General features: G+C 45.4%; 1 protein-coding gene across 1 annotated transcript; it reads right to left on the bottom strand.

Moving 5' to 3' along the window:
* Positions 1-1959: 1959 nt before the first annotated feature.
* Positions 1960-2745, bottom strand: LOC147974891 (uncharacterized). The gene has a single exon (XM_087520191.1). It carries the CDS (start codon positions 2743-2745, stop codon positions 1960-1962), a length of 786 nt encoding a protein of 261 aa, XP_087376317.1.
* Positions 2746-12978: the final 10233 nt, after the last annotated feature.

The raw sequence follows: 12978 nt of genomic DNA, 5'->3' as shown, positions 1-12978 counted from the left end.
AGTTGCTGTGACAACTGTATGTCTGGTTGGAGCGGCTAGGTATTTAAACCTTAGAACACACAGTCCCGGACACCCAGTCCTGAACACGCAGCTCAGGACACCCAGTCCTCACCATATTCTCCTTGAGCTAAGGTCACATAGACCTCGCCCAATCACTCTGGTAAGTCTTCAAGGTAGACTCCCAAACCTTCACAGACTTCGTTCACTGGCAATCCACAATGTCTCTTGGAAGCTCAGAACGCGACGCCTAACCGGCTGGAGGATGCACAGTCCTCAAGTGTAATAAGTATTCAGATCACACAGACAAGAAGACTTAAGTGATGCCCAATTCTCTCTGGCTCTGGTGGTTAGGTCTTTATCCTTGCAAGGAATTCTCTCTCAAAGGCTTCGAGGTGGGTTGCTCTCAAACGACAAAAGCCGTGCTTTCAATCTGAGCAGCCAACCGTTTATGGTTGTAGGGGGTGGGCTATTTATAGCCACTTGGCAACCCGACCTGATTTGTCCGAAATGACCCTGGGTCACTAAGGAACTGACACGTGTTCCAACGGTCAGATTTCAAACTCACACGGCAACTTTACTTGGGCTACAAGCAAAGCTGACTTGTCTGACTCTGGACAAGATTCGCTCTCATTGTCTTCACTCAAAGACATAGGTTTTTGGTTTAGGCATCACTCCAGTCATTCTGACTGGTTCTCTTGGACCCCACTTAACAGTACGGTGGTTCCTATGACTCAACACAAAAGAAAAAGAACTATGAAAGATCTATGTCTTCGAGCTCCATAGGCTTCATATCGTGTCTTCTCTTGTCATAGTCTTCAATGTGAATATCTTCATATACCACCTTTGACTTCAATGTCTTCATACATTTTTAGGGGTCATCTCTGGTAGTAAAACCGAATCATGAGGGACTTCTACCTGTGTTATCCTGCAATTCTCACAAACACATTAGTCCCTCAACTAGGATTGTCGTCAATACTCCAAAACCAACTAGGGGTGGCACTAGATGCACTTACAATAAGGCAAGACAGCCTGGGCGGCGGCATCTTAAAGCATCACCAAGCCTGGACGGTGGCGGCATGTAAAAGCCTCACGAAGTCTAGAAGAGCATAGACCTGTGATGGCAAAGTGCTCATTGTCGCATCCGTCGCCGGCTGCCTCGCCGGCTGCGTAGGGCGTACTCGTCGTCGTGTCCGTCGCCGGGTGCCTCGCCGGCTGTGTCGGGCGTAGGTCAATCTGGATGCCTGGAGGGTCGGCTCAATTTTTTTTGCTTCTGTGCAGTTGAACAACCCATCCGGAGATTACATGATGTTTCCCTTGTAAGCATATAAGCATTAATTTTTCCTAGGTGGACCATTTTTTTTGCCGAACGTCGAAGGGTAGTTTTCATCTGCCCCTTGTTGGCTCTTTTAATAGTAGTAGAGATGGACAATTTTTTTGGCCGAACGTCGGAGGGCAGTTTTCGTCTGCCCCTTGTTGGCTCTTTTAATAGTAGTAGAGAAAGATAAGTGCTAGTAAATCCAACCATCATAAAGTTACAATATTTCAGGTGTGCCGGTGTGCTTTTTATTTACAAATAAATAAATCACACAAATAAATGACACAGATATGCAGAGTCAAAGGTCACATCGATATCCTTCTTCTTTCATGATTATTATATAGTGCGATCTGATAAAAACCTCGAAGTATAAAAAGATAAATGCTAGTAAATCCAGCCATCATAAAGTTACAATACTTCAGGTGTGCTGCTTTGCTTTTTATTTACAAATAACTAAATCACACAAATAAACGACACAGATATGCAGAGTCGAAGGTCAAATCGACATCCTTCTTCTTTCATGATTATTATATGCAGCGATCTGATAAAGACTTGGAAGTAAAGAAAAAAAGATAAGTGCTAGGTACAGAATTAGTTATAGAAAAGCAAAAGGTGCAAAGAAAACACGAACGATCGCACGAACCTCACCCCTCTAAAACATCTCTGTACATAATGTTTTTGGTGCTTCTCCCATATTTATCAACCTCCCTATTAGGCTTGGCTAAAATCCGCGTTGTCTGTCTTGACACACTTCTTGACAATGCAGCATATAGCTGGCCATGTGAGAATACAGGCTCTGGAAGGTAAATACCAACGTTTGGGACGGTTTGACCCTGTGCCTTGTTAATGGTCATTGCAAAACTCAGGAGGATGGGGAACTGTTTTCTCTTAAGCTTGAAGGGAAGTGAGGTGTCCTCCGAGGGTGACATAGGGATCCTAGGTATGAACACCCTCTTTCCAGCATGCTGACCACCAACAATCTCCGCATCGATTGCATTATCCTGGAAAGCTCTGATCATAAGTCGTGTTCCATTACATAGCCCATTATGAGGGTCGAGGTTCCGTAGCAAAATGACTGGGCAGTTCATTTTTACTCTCAACACATGCGGGGGCAACCCATCTGGTGTGAGCGAGTTCAGCAAATCAATCGTGTAATTATTCTGGAAGTCATCCTCGATAGAGTCAAAGCTGTGGTACACCTTTTCTTCGCCCGGAAACCTAGAGATCACCTTGTCATTCAGGTCATCCACTTGCTCATTTTTGGTTGAGAGGGTTGCATGTGTGCTCATATACTCTCTGGACATAGCATTGGTGTGCAGGGATGGGAAGACATCTTCGATGAGCTTGTTAACAGGTTCTTCGTCCTCGGTATAAGCAATCACAATGTCTTCAGGGAGACACACATAGTCGTCGCCAATTGTTTCTTCCATTCCATCGCCTATCCTAAGGAGGTATTAGGAGAACCAAGGGTCCGATTTTGCTCGCATATTACGCGTGAGGCGTATCTTGTGGATCTTCTCCCACAAATAGGATCTCAAAAGTGTAGCATCCGTGATCCGTGATCTGTGCTGTTGTCCCTCGGGTCACAACGGGGAGGACCTGCCTAAAATCCCCACCAAAGACGACAACCTTTCCACCAAACGGTAGAGGACATTCCATTATATCCTTTAGCGATCTGTCAAGCGTCTCAACTGCTTGACGCTTTGTCATAGCAACTTCATCCCAAATTATCAAGGATGCCTGTTTAAGCAACTCTGTCGTACCACTCTGCTTTGTGAAACTACACATGCTGCTGTAAGTGAGCTTGATTGGAATTTTGAACCTGGAGTGTGCAGTCCGGCCTCCGGGCATTATCGATGCTACAATACCGGACGTAGCAATTGTGATCGCTATTAGGCCCATCAAACGAACCCTCACAAGAAATTCCTTGTACAAGTGCGTCTTCCCAGTGCCTCCAGGACCATCAACAAAGAATATCTGGCTTTTTTGGTTCATCACATGATCCATTATGTCATTGAAACTAGCCAGTTGCTCATTGTTCACGCAGTTGAATAGATCTAGATGTTCTTGATCTTCTTTGACTTGCCTCTCCTCTGTTACCTCCCTATACTCGGCGTTTGAAGAACTATCCGTGTCAACCAAATCCGGAAGCCCATACATTTTAATATCCTTCCCCATGGATTGCATCAGATCCCTGATATCCCTAAGGACCATCTGCTCAAGTGATGCCTCATTCGATTGAGTATGGCGGTAATCTTCAGACATCGATGCTAGGTGTTTGTCCCACAACTGACGGATTTATGTTGCCTCACAGAATACCAGTATAGTTACAGACAACCGTCTAAGAGCAGAAGGCATCTGAGATGTTGCTGCCTCTGTCATGCAATCATCAAGTGTCATGTCATGCTCAATGAGTCCTAAGTGCTCACACGCCTCTCTGAAGGAACTGCATGGATTGCCATTCACTGTTTTTAAATCATCAAATGAAGTGGCACCTCGGACATGGCTAAGCAGCACCCGCAAGTAGTACCTATCTCCTTCAGCAGGGTGTGCATACACCAGTCTTCCAATCTGTGGTCTATTGTTTTTTCTCGGTTGCCACTTCTTATTACCGGTAATCCACCTATAATGTTCTGGGATCTCTCTATAAAGCCATTTCCGTGCCTCTGGATACTTCTGGTTCATCTCAAAGTACTCGGTAAGCATGGATTTGGAAGAAGATGGCCAAGCGACAACATCTTCTAGATTTTCATAAGCCCTGCAACTGTATGCATGTTTGGTAGATGAAGTTGGAGCTGCAACACAGATGGACTGACACCAAACATTTTAAAGCCAAATATCTTGTAAATAGCTTCCGGAGGAGATATATAGCGTGCATCCCTATACTATCGGATTTCGTTGATGATTCCCCCATCATTGATAATATCCCGCTCGAATGCAAATGATGCCTTATCATGCCCTTTGTAGATGTATTTGAACAAGTACTTGACTGCCTTGATGCTCGAGCATGCTTCGACATTAATGTGACAGTTGTATGTCATTAGCAGGAAGGGGTTGTAAAGGACCACACATATGTTGTCCAAATCTGCTCCTCCGATCCTAACTCGAACCCCATCTTCCCTCCTTTTGTAGAATGGATATGAATCTTTCCCTTGTAATGTGGCATCACAGAAATCTCGTGGGTAATGAAACCGACATTGTCCATCTATCATGCAAGGGCAACTCTTTTTCAATGCACCACATAGTCCATGCAACATGTGTTTGACTACCAGATCATGGAGAACATTATATTTCTTCTTGTCGGGTATCTCTGTAGATATCACCCGATCATAGTCATCTGGGGTCCTTAACTTTCTTTTGGCTTTCATGATTAAAAGTATATGCTCATGAGGGAGACCTCGTTTCTGAAACTCGGTGACATGTACATAAGCCGCAACTTCTCCGAAATGTTTACCCTTAATTAGTAGGTCCATCATACTTCGCTGTTTAGCTCTGTATACTCTTGCCACAAGGTCTGGACGGTCTTGCGGCAGTTGTCCAGGCAACATTTCCTTAGTTATCTCCTCCAGTAGGGATTGCATGTCATGGTGATAAAATAATCCGGTTTACCCCATCGTTGTACTATTGTCATTGCATCCAGAAACCTGCGCTGCATGTCATGGTCACCACCAGGAAATGTACGTGGAAGCACTATTCCCTTGCCAATCCGATCACCACGTGACTCGCCGGCATAGACGGTGTCAACAAGACCCTATAATGAATCAATATTTGACGCTAAGTAGTGTACAAGGTTGAAGCAAAGAGTGCAGCATATATAATGTGATTTATTGGTATTAACAGAAGCATGTTACCTGGTATAGGTCAGCACGTATAACCTTTTGATTTTCTGGCCATGAGTACCAGTCAAGCCTCATTGTCTCAATCTTGATGTACATGTCAACAGCCCACTGTTGGAAAAGGCACCCCCCGAATAAGATGATGTTAAAAAGCTTTTTTCGGACCTGTAGCTTGAAGCAATAGTACTCCCTCGCGCTAACAAGTTTCCTGGATTTTGTGGCATTAATCTCATTGTCTCCAAACTCCTCCAGATTATCATCGTTGTCATCTAAAAATTGATTAACAAAAAAAGTTGGTATGATAGATAGAATCATAAGAATATAAAAAACAGCAACTACGTGCAATACTTGCAGGTAAATCACTGGCCTGGTCTTCAAGTTGTGTGGTATGACCAACTTGTTCTCCCAACATGTTGTTGTCTGAAAGATGCAGGACTGTCTAAGCTTTAATTTGACCAATATGTATATAAATCTGCTATGAACATCATACCTGAATCAAAATCAGTGGCTTGGTTACTTTGTGGTGCAGAATCATGCACTGAACCTTGGGTTGTGGCATCGGGGAGCCCAATATATGGCATCCAACGATTCCAACAGATCTCCCCACGTGGGAAGAATAGTGGATATGACAAAGGGTCATAGCAGCCATAGTATGCTCTAATATACACGGAACGGCTCCTTTGCCGAACACGACAACACTCCTATCAAAGGTATTTTGAGGGTCACTTCCTTCAACCCATATTGCTGCTACTTGGGAAGTAGTTGGCGCATTGTACCTTCGTTGATCAAGGTTGATATCTGTGTTCAGTGAGATCCTATATTCATCCAGATTCGGAACATCACCAATGCTTCTAAAAGCTTGAGCATAAGGGTTATGTTGTAGTATTGTCAGAATCTTCTGTATGAGATCTAGCCTAAGATCTGGAGACCTCTTAACCCTGTGAATCAAATTTTCATCTGTATTGTAAATATATAGCTGCAGATGTCGAGGGCCATATTCAGCGGACATCAGATCATCAAGAGCGTGGTACAACTGGCCACACGCACGAAATGTGTAGACGCCGGTTCCTGCGGCAGTGCTGACTTGACGATCAAGAGTGACACCAAGAGTTGTGAATGAGAAGTGAGAGTTGAAATAACGTATATTCTCTCTGAAATATTTAGCATCCTCATCCCATTGACTTGTAAACAACCGTTTCAACTCGTCAGAAACTTCTGGGGTAAACACACCCAGTTTGCCCTTTCTGCAACAAAATGCAGGCCCCTCGTATTGAAACCGCAATGCTCCACAGTGGCAGCAGTCGCTAACTTTTCTAAGGACATGGTGCTTTTTGGGCAGGTTCATGTATACTCTGTCATGAGTGTCATTAGTGCGAGTTCCATCACCATGATTCCGATGCACAAGGTAGGATTGAAAATCAACATCTGGAAAAGCGTAGACATTTGCACTAAATTAATTTACAAAACAAACCATTTTGTTGTATGATATATTCTGTTGGTAGATCATGATAGCAACAATTCACCTGGTTGGGCGAACATCCTAGCTTCCTCATCAGGGTCATCATCTCCAAGGTTGTCGCCTGCCAAGCAGTCTAGCCGCCAACACATTCGATAATGCAAAAGGTGTTTTAGATAACGCTTAGGACATGAAACAAAGGTAACCGGGGGAGAGGAGACTTAAAATGATATTATGCGTACCATCAATATTAATCGTGTGTGCATCAGGCTCTAGTATTCCATATAGATCTTCGTTGTGGTTGTCGCCTGATAACATTTTATATGGGAAAATGAGTAAGAATCAGAGATGAATTGAAGTTATGAACCAGGTGTTAGTAAAAATATATCAATTAGACTCTGAGTGGCATGACCCGCATCAGGGATCGTTTCCATTCCTGGACTATTGTAAGTTGGCTGGATCGATACAAGTTGTTTGGTTCCATAAATAGACTTTGTACCTGAATGAACAAAAGAGGGCCCAAATACAGAAGAAATAAACACTATTGAAATTATTGTAGCAACAATAGACCTGAATGAACAAAAGAGAACCCCCCAACTCAGTACATTCACTCAAAAAAGGGCCCATTTTATTGTATTATATATTGTATTGGAACATCATGACATTATTGTAGCTGAATGAACTATTATATATTGTAGCATAAATATTTCAATGAACTAACCTTTATTTTGTAAAGACTCCTCTGGGTTATGTAGGTTCACGATTGTATTGAGTTGGGGGTTCTCCTCCCCTGACAGTTGGGTGAATGGCAATCGTCGCGAATGTCTCTGCATCTGGTACGCATCATTTCTGTGCAATCAATCGGTCTCATTGTCGTCATAAATATTCTCGTTGAGCTGCATTGAATTTGGTGTAGACTCTTCTGCACATGTTATGGTCTGCAGTTGTGTGACTGTCGTTTGTCCGGCAGCTCGCACCTTTGAGATAATGTTACTGCCATCGGCGACGGCATCAATATGCTTATTATTCTCGCTGGATTTGGGTTGTCCCCTTAATAGTTCATCTGTATTGTGTGCATACTGCTCCCTTTCCCCCGTGTATCCAGCCCATTATGGTCTAAATAGACAAAGAGTAGATCATTATATGGCAATATCATTGGGCTATACATCACCGAAGTCGACAATCATTACCTTGTGATACAGCTGACTGTGTGTGTGTTTTGTTTTCCAGTCCATTGATGTCCGCTGCGCCATTTTTGTTTTATTTGTAGGCTTCACGCCGTCTCTTATTTATCTCATCCCTATTTTTTGCATACCGCTTTCTTTCCATCTGCCTTTTTATCTCTTTACGGTCTGCAAGTCATGACACAGTTCAGCAACTGAGCAAAATAAATAAGAAAATCGAGTGATTGGTTTAAATATCCAAGAAGTGAGTGTTGGTTATATTCTGGAACGATATGCGCGTCCCATTGGGGGAACCAGCTCCTCTACCGTGCCGATGGACACGGCAGAGTGCCGTGCCTTCATACACCCAGTGTGTGTGCATTGATATGGGCTAGAAGGGCCTCACTCCTGGCCGAAAATCTATCTTAACAGCCCAGCCGTTCATCTTATGCATTAAAGTTTCTTAAAAAAACATGATGCATCACAGGGCTACACAGGCCAACTAATTAACTATTTTCATACCCTCATTTCTTTAATTATTTCTCGTTTCTTAAAAAACTATTCCTTCTGTCCCATAATACAAGAGCGTGTTTTATACTAGTGTAGTGTCAAAAACACTCTTATATTGTGAGTCTGAGGGAGTAATTAACTATTTCCCAACCCCTAACAAACTATTTCCTCTATAAAATACTAAGAACCACTCCAACGGGGCGACCCATTTCGACCGCCCATGTCCATTTGGATCGCCGCGGCCAAAAATGCCGGCCCAACGGGCCGACCCAAATGCAAAATGTGCCTGCTTCGTGTCCGCGCAGACGCATTTTAGGCCCAAAGACGTGTCGTGCGTCCCCTCGGTCTCCGCCGCAGCACCACACGTCGGTCAGCCAACCGTACGCGGTCATATTTAATGCGGCCACCTACCGCGGGCCCACGCGTCAGCGACTAGAAACTACGAGGGTCGTCCTTTTTAAATCTAGCGTGTGTGTGGGTGGGGCGGGGGGGGGGGGGGGCTCACGCGTGACCCTAGCCATGGGCTTCTTCGGCGGCTCCGCTAAGAACAAGGGGAAGCTCACCCCCGACGCTTCCTCCTCCGCCGCCGCCAGCGCCTGCCCGCCCCACCAGGCAGTGGCCGCACATTCCGGTGCACCAGGCGCGATGGCACTGCCAGTATAGAAAACTGTTGTCGTACCCGGATGTGACCCTACCGCACGACTCGCATATGGATCCGTAGCGGATCCCGGTGCCGCGTCGCAGCAGGTGCGTGCGGTGGAGGTGCGCAGGCGGCGAGAACTACTCACGCCGGAGCGGCGTCAAATGCCCGACGAGCAAGGGCGCGGCGGCATCCAGCACCACTACACCAACCCCCGCCGCCCCCAGTCATCAAGGAAGAAACTTTAACACATGTATGCTTGAACATGTTGGCTAAAAAAATGAAACGAAACAATACCAATACCAATAAAAGCATTTTTCTAGTATGAGTTCATTTTCATTTTAAAATGTTGCTCATATACATTAATTAATACTCTGTCCGTTTCTAAATGTAAGTCTTTTCAAGATTTTAATACGAACTACATGCGGATATATATAGACATATTTTAGAGTGTATATTCACTTAATTTGTTTTGTATGCAGTCCATATTAAAATGTTTAAAAAGACTTATATTTAAAAATGGAGGGAGTAGATAATTAGTCTTTTGAGACAAGAACAGTAAATTAGTATTTCATAGGGGAAATAGTTTTTCTTTCAGACAAGAGAAATAGTTTTCTTAGGAGCTGAGAAGTACGTAGTTAATTAGTTTTTTAGCAAAAGAAAATAGTTAATTGTTGACCTGCTGCCGCGTGATGCATCAGGAGGCCTTTCTGGCCCATATGGACATGCTGTTGCGTAAGAAGGCACGGCACGCATGGTAGAGGAGCCGGTTCCTTCGTTGAGAGTGGCCTTCGTTGAGAGTGGTAGGAACCATACGAAGTTCTTGAACCCTGTGAATGGTAAGTTGTTATAATATAATGGGTGTTGATAGGCGCCGGCGCACCGGCCGGACAGTTGGATCGGTCATCGCACGAGCGTCTGATTCAGCATATTTGACCCATTCGATCTGGGTCTCGCAACAGGAAAAAAAAGTTTCATCGCGCTTCGTTTTTTATCTCGGTTCCTCCTTCCTCGTGGGAACGCAGCGCTGCCGCCGCGGCCTGCAGCAGGGCGCTCGCGTCTCGCCGGTCCCCGCCCTTGCAGCCGGTCGCCGCCCCTCGCCGTCATCGTCTCCTGTGTTTCTCGCCGACTCTGGAGCCATGCATGGATGTAGCAAAAAGCTTTGCTGGTCGTAGCAAAACGCGAAGGCGGTTGCAACAAAAAATATCGGTTCCAGCACAATTAAATGATGGTTCCAGCAAAAAAACCTCACCAGCAGAAAACCATGGCTCGGAGCCAACGGCGGTAGTAGCAAATCTTTGTGTTAGTTCCAGCAAAACCAAAAACAGTGGAAGCAAAAATGCAAAAATGGGGCATTTGTGGAAGGATGTTCTAGCAAAATCAAAGACATCGGTGGTAGCAAAAATTAAAACTGATTGCAGCAAATTAAAACACCATTTGTAGCAAAGTAGCAAAAATGGGCATTCTTCCAGCAAAAAGCGAATGCGGCAGTTGTACCAAAAATTGAAGCTGGTTCCAGCAAATCAAAACACCGGTTGTAGCAAAATGCAAAAAATTGATGTCGGTGCTAGCAAACCAAAGTGTCGATGGTAGCAAAAATCAGTGCTGGTTGCAGCACCGCCATGAGCCGGTTCCAGCAATGGGCGTCGTTGAAGTCCAACCATCGGTGGGCTCTCCTGTCCACGGCGTCGAAGGCTTCTCCCGTCCACAACACCGGTTGACGCCCCGTCGTAGCACCGGTGCTGAAGCTTCGCGGCAGTTGCCCTTGAACGGTCGTCGCAGCCCCGCCCGCTTGTGGCAGCGCTGGCGGCTTGAGGTGGAAGGAGGAGGAGAGGTGGGGAGCGCCGATGGTGAGGGAGGCGGAGGAAGGAGAGGGAGAGGTAGGCAGCACCGATGGGAAGGGAAGGTGGAAGAAGGAGAAGGAATGGTGGGTAGCCGCGGTGGGGAATTGTGGCCAGAACACTCTAGATCGAAGGAAGAAGATAAGGGAAAGGGGCAGAGCGGTGGTGGGCCCCACGAGACGGGGCCTCACAAGACGGGGGTGCGTCCGGCGCAATTTTCAGCCGGCGTACCGGCTGTAAACACTTACCTAATATAATTATATTTGAAGTGGCATCTGACTGAGGACCATACGAAGTTCTTGAACCCTGTGAATGGTAAATTGTTATAATATAATTATGTTTGAAGTAGCATCTGACCAAGGACTTTTAGATCTAAAAGTACTAATTTTTTCTGAAAGTTCTGACTAATTTTCTTATGAAATTCATCTTCAGTAGTTATAGGGATAAGTTTTCATAGGTGCCTCATTATTCGTCTGCAATTTACAAAGAGTAACAAATTTGATATGTAACAATGGTTCTTCAGTGCTTTCATGTATTGGTTAAATTAGAAACTGACCGCCGCTGATGTGTTTTAGTATATATCGCAGGATGAAAAAAAGATGAAATGAGGGTGCACCTGCATTGCAGAGGAATTCATGGACCATGACATCGTGGTATTGGTTAAATTAGAAACTGACCGCCGCTGATGTGTTTTAGTATATATCGCAGGATGAAAAAAAGATGAAGTGAGGGTGCACCTGCATTGCAGAGGAATTCATGGACCATGACATCGTGGTATGAGCTCAACGATGATAAGACAAGATAGTCTGGGCGGCGGCGTTTTAAAATGTCACCAAGCCTGAATGGTGGCAGCATGTAAAAGCGCGACGTCTTAAAGCGTCACCAAGCCTGAATGATGGTAGCATATAAAAGCCTCATGAAATCCAAAAAAGCTTGACCTGTGATGGGCTGATGACAAGTACTTTGTACTAGTCGTCGCGTCCGTCGTCGCCGGCTGTGTAGGGCGTACTCGTCGTCGCGTCTGTCGGCTGTGTAGGGCGTATTCGTCGTCGCGTCTGTCGCCTGTGGAGGGCTGGCTCAGTTTTTTGTTTTATTTTTGTGCAGTTGAACAAATCATCCGGAGATTACATGATGTTTTTCTTGTAAGCATATAAGCATTAATTTTTGCTAGGTGAACAATTTTTTATTTGCCGAATGTTGGAGGGCAGTTTTCGTCTGTCCTTGTTGGCTCTTTTAATAGTAGTAGAGATAACTACTTCCCTAACAAACAAACAAAAGACAAATTTACATAATTGCCACTTCCGCAAACAGACGAAAAAATGACAATTTTAATTACTTGTGCAGGTGCAGTTTGCTCAAAGATCATTTAGAAAATGTAGAATTGGCACGTGCTGAGTCCTCTTGAAAGGTACTCCCTCTGTTCTAAATTATTTATCATAGAAATGGATGTATCCAGAACTAAAATATATCTAGATACATCCATACCTGTGACAAGTAATTCGAAACAGAGGAAATAAATCGTAGATGTTTCTTTTCTTTATAAAGTACTAATAAAGAGAGGGAGTACAAGTACAACGCGTTTGCATACGAAAATACTACAAAGTTAACATACATTTTAGTCTCGCAGCTAGCCACGAAAAATTCTTAGCCACTGCAACACTCTTGACACAACTACCGGTGCACCAGTGCATATACGGCGGACTCGTCGTCATCGTCATGCGCCGGTCAGCACCTAGCGTGCTCCAGCTGATCACAGCCGCACGGCGGTCCTCCCGCGGCCGGCGCGGCCGAAGGAGAGCACCCGGACCAGGCGGCGCCACAGCGCCCCGAGCGACGGCATCCGCCGGCTCGTCCGGACCGCCGGGGTCGTTGTCGCCGCCCTCTTCCTCCGCCACAGCGACGGCATCGCGCGCTAGCTAGTCAAGTCGAGCCTTCTTGCGGAGTTCCGGTTGTACGGTGAAAGGCTTCAAGATGGCGAGTGCACGAGTGAACAAATGGGAGATCGATGGTGGTGTCTGGTGTGGGATATGTGCTCGGCTCCATGGCCATTTTTATACACTCGCGGGGCACGGTGCTTCGCGGGACGGCACGTGTGCTTGCGGATAGAAGCGTCTGTGCAGCTGTCCGACGCGTGTGTACGCGTCGGATGCCCTCGGAGCCATACGTGGCGTCGGTGGCTTCGTCAGAACGATTTGATGCGCATGAGCTGCACCTACG

This window comes from Triticum urartu, chromosome 4A (genome assembly GCF_056163025.1).
Source record: "Triticum urartu cultivar PI428250 chromosome 4A, HENAU_Tu73, whole genome shotgun sequence".
Classification (NCBI taxonomy): Eukaryota; Viridiplantae; Streptophyta; class Magnoliopsida; order Poales; family Poaceae; genus Triticum; species Triticum urartu.
The sequence above is the reverse complement of the archived record's forward strand: the minus strand, read 5'-3'. Positions and strand labels throughout refer to the sequence as shown.

Coding starts and splice junctions, on each gene's coding strand:
- LOC147974891 (XM_087520191.1), bottom strand. CDS start 2,745: ATGGAAGAAACAATTGGCGACGACTATGTGTGTCTCCCTGAAGACATT.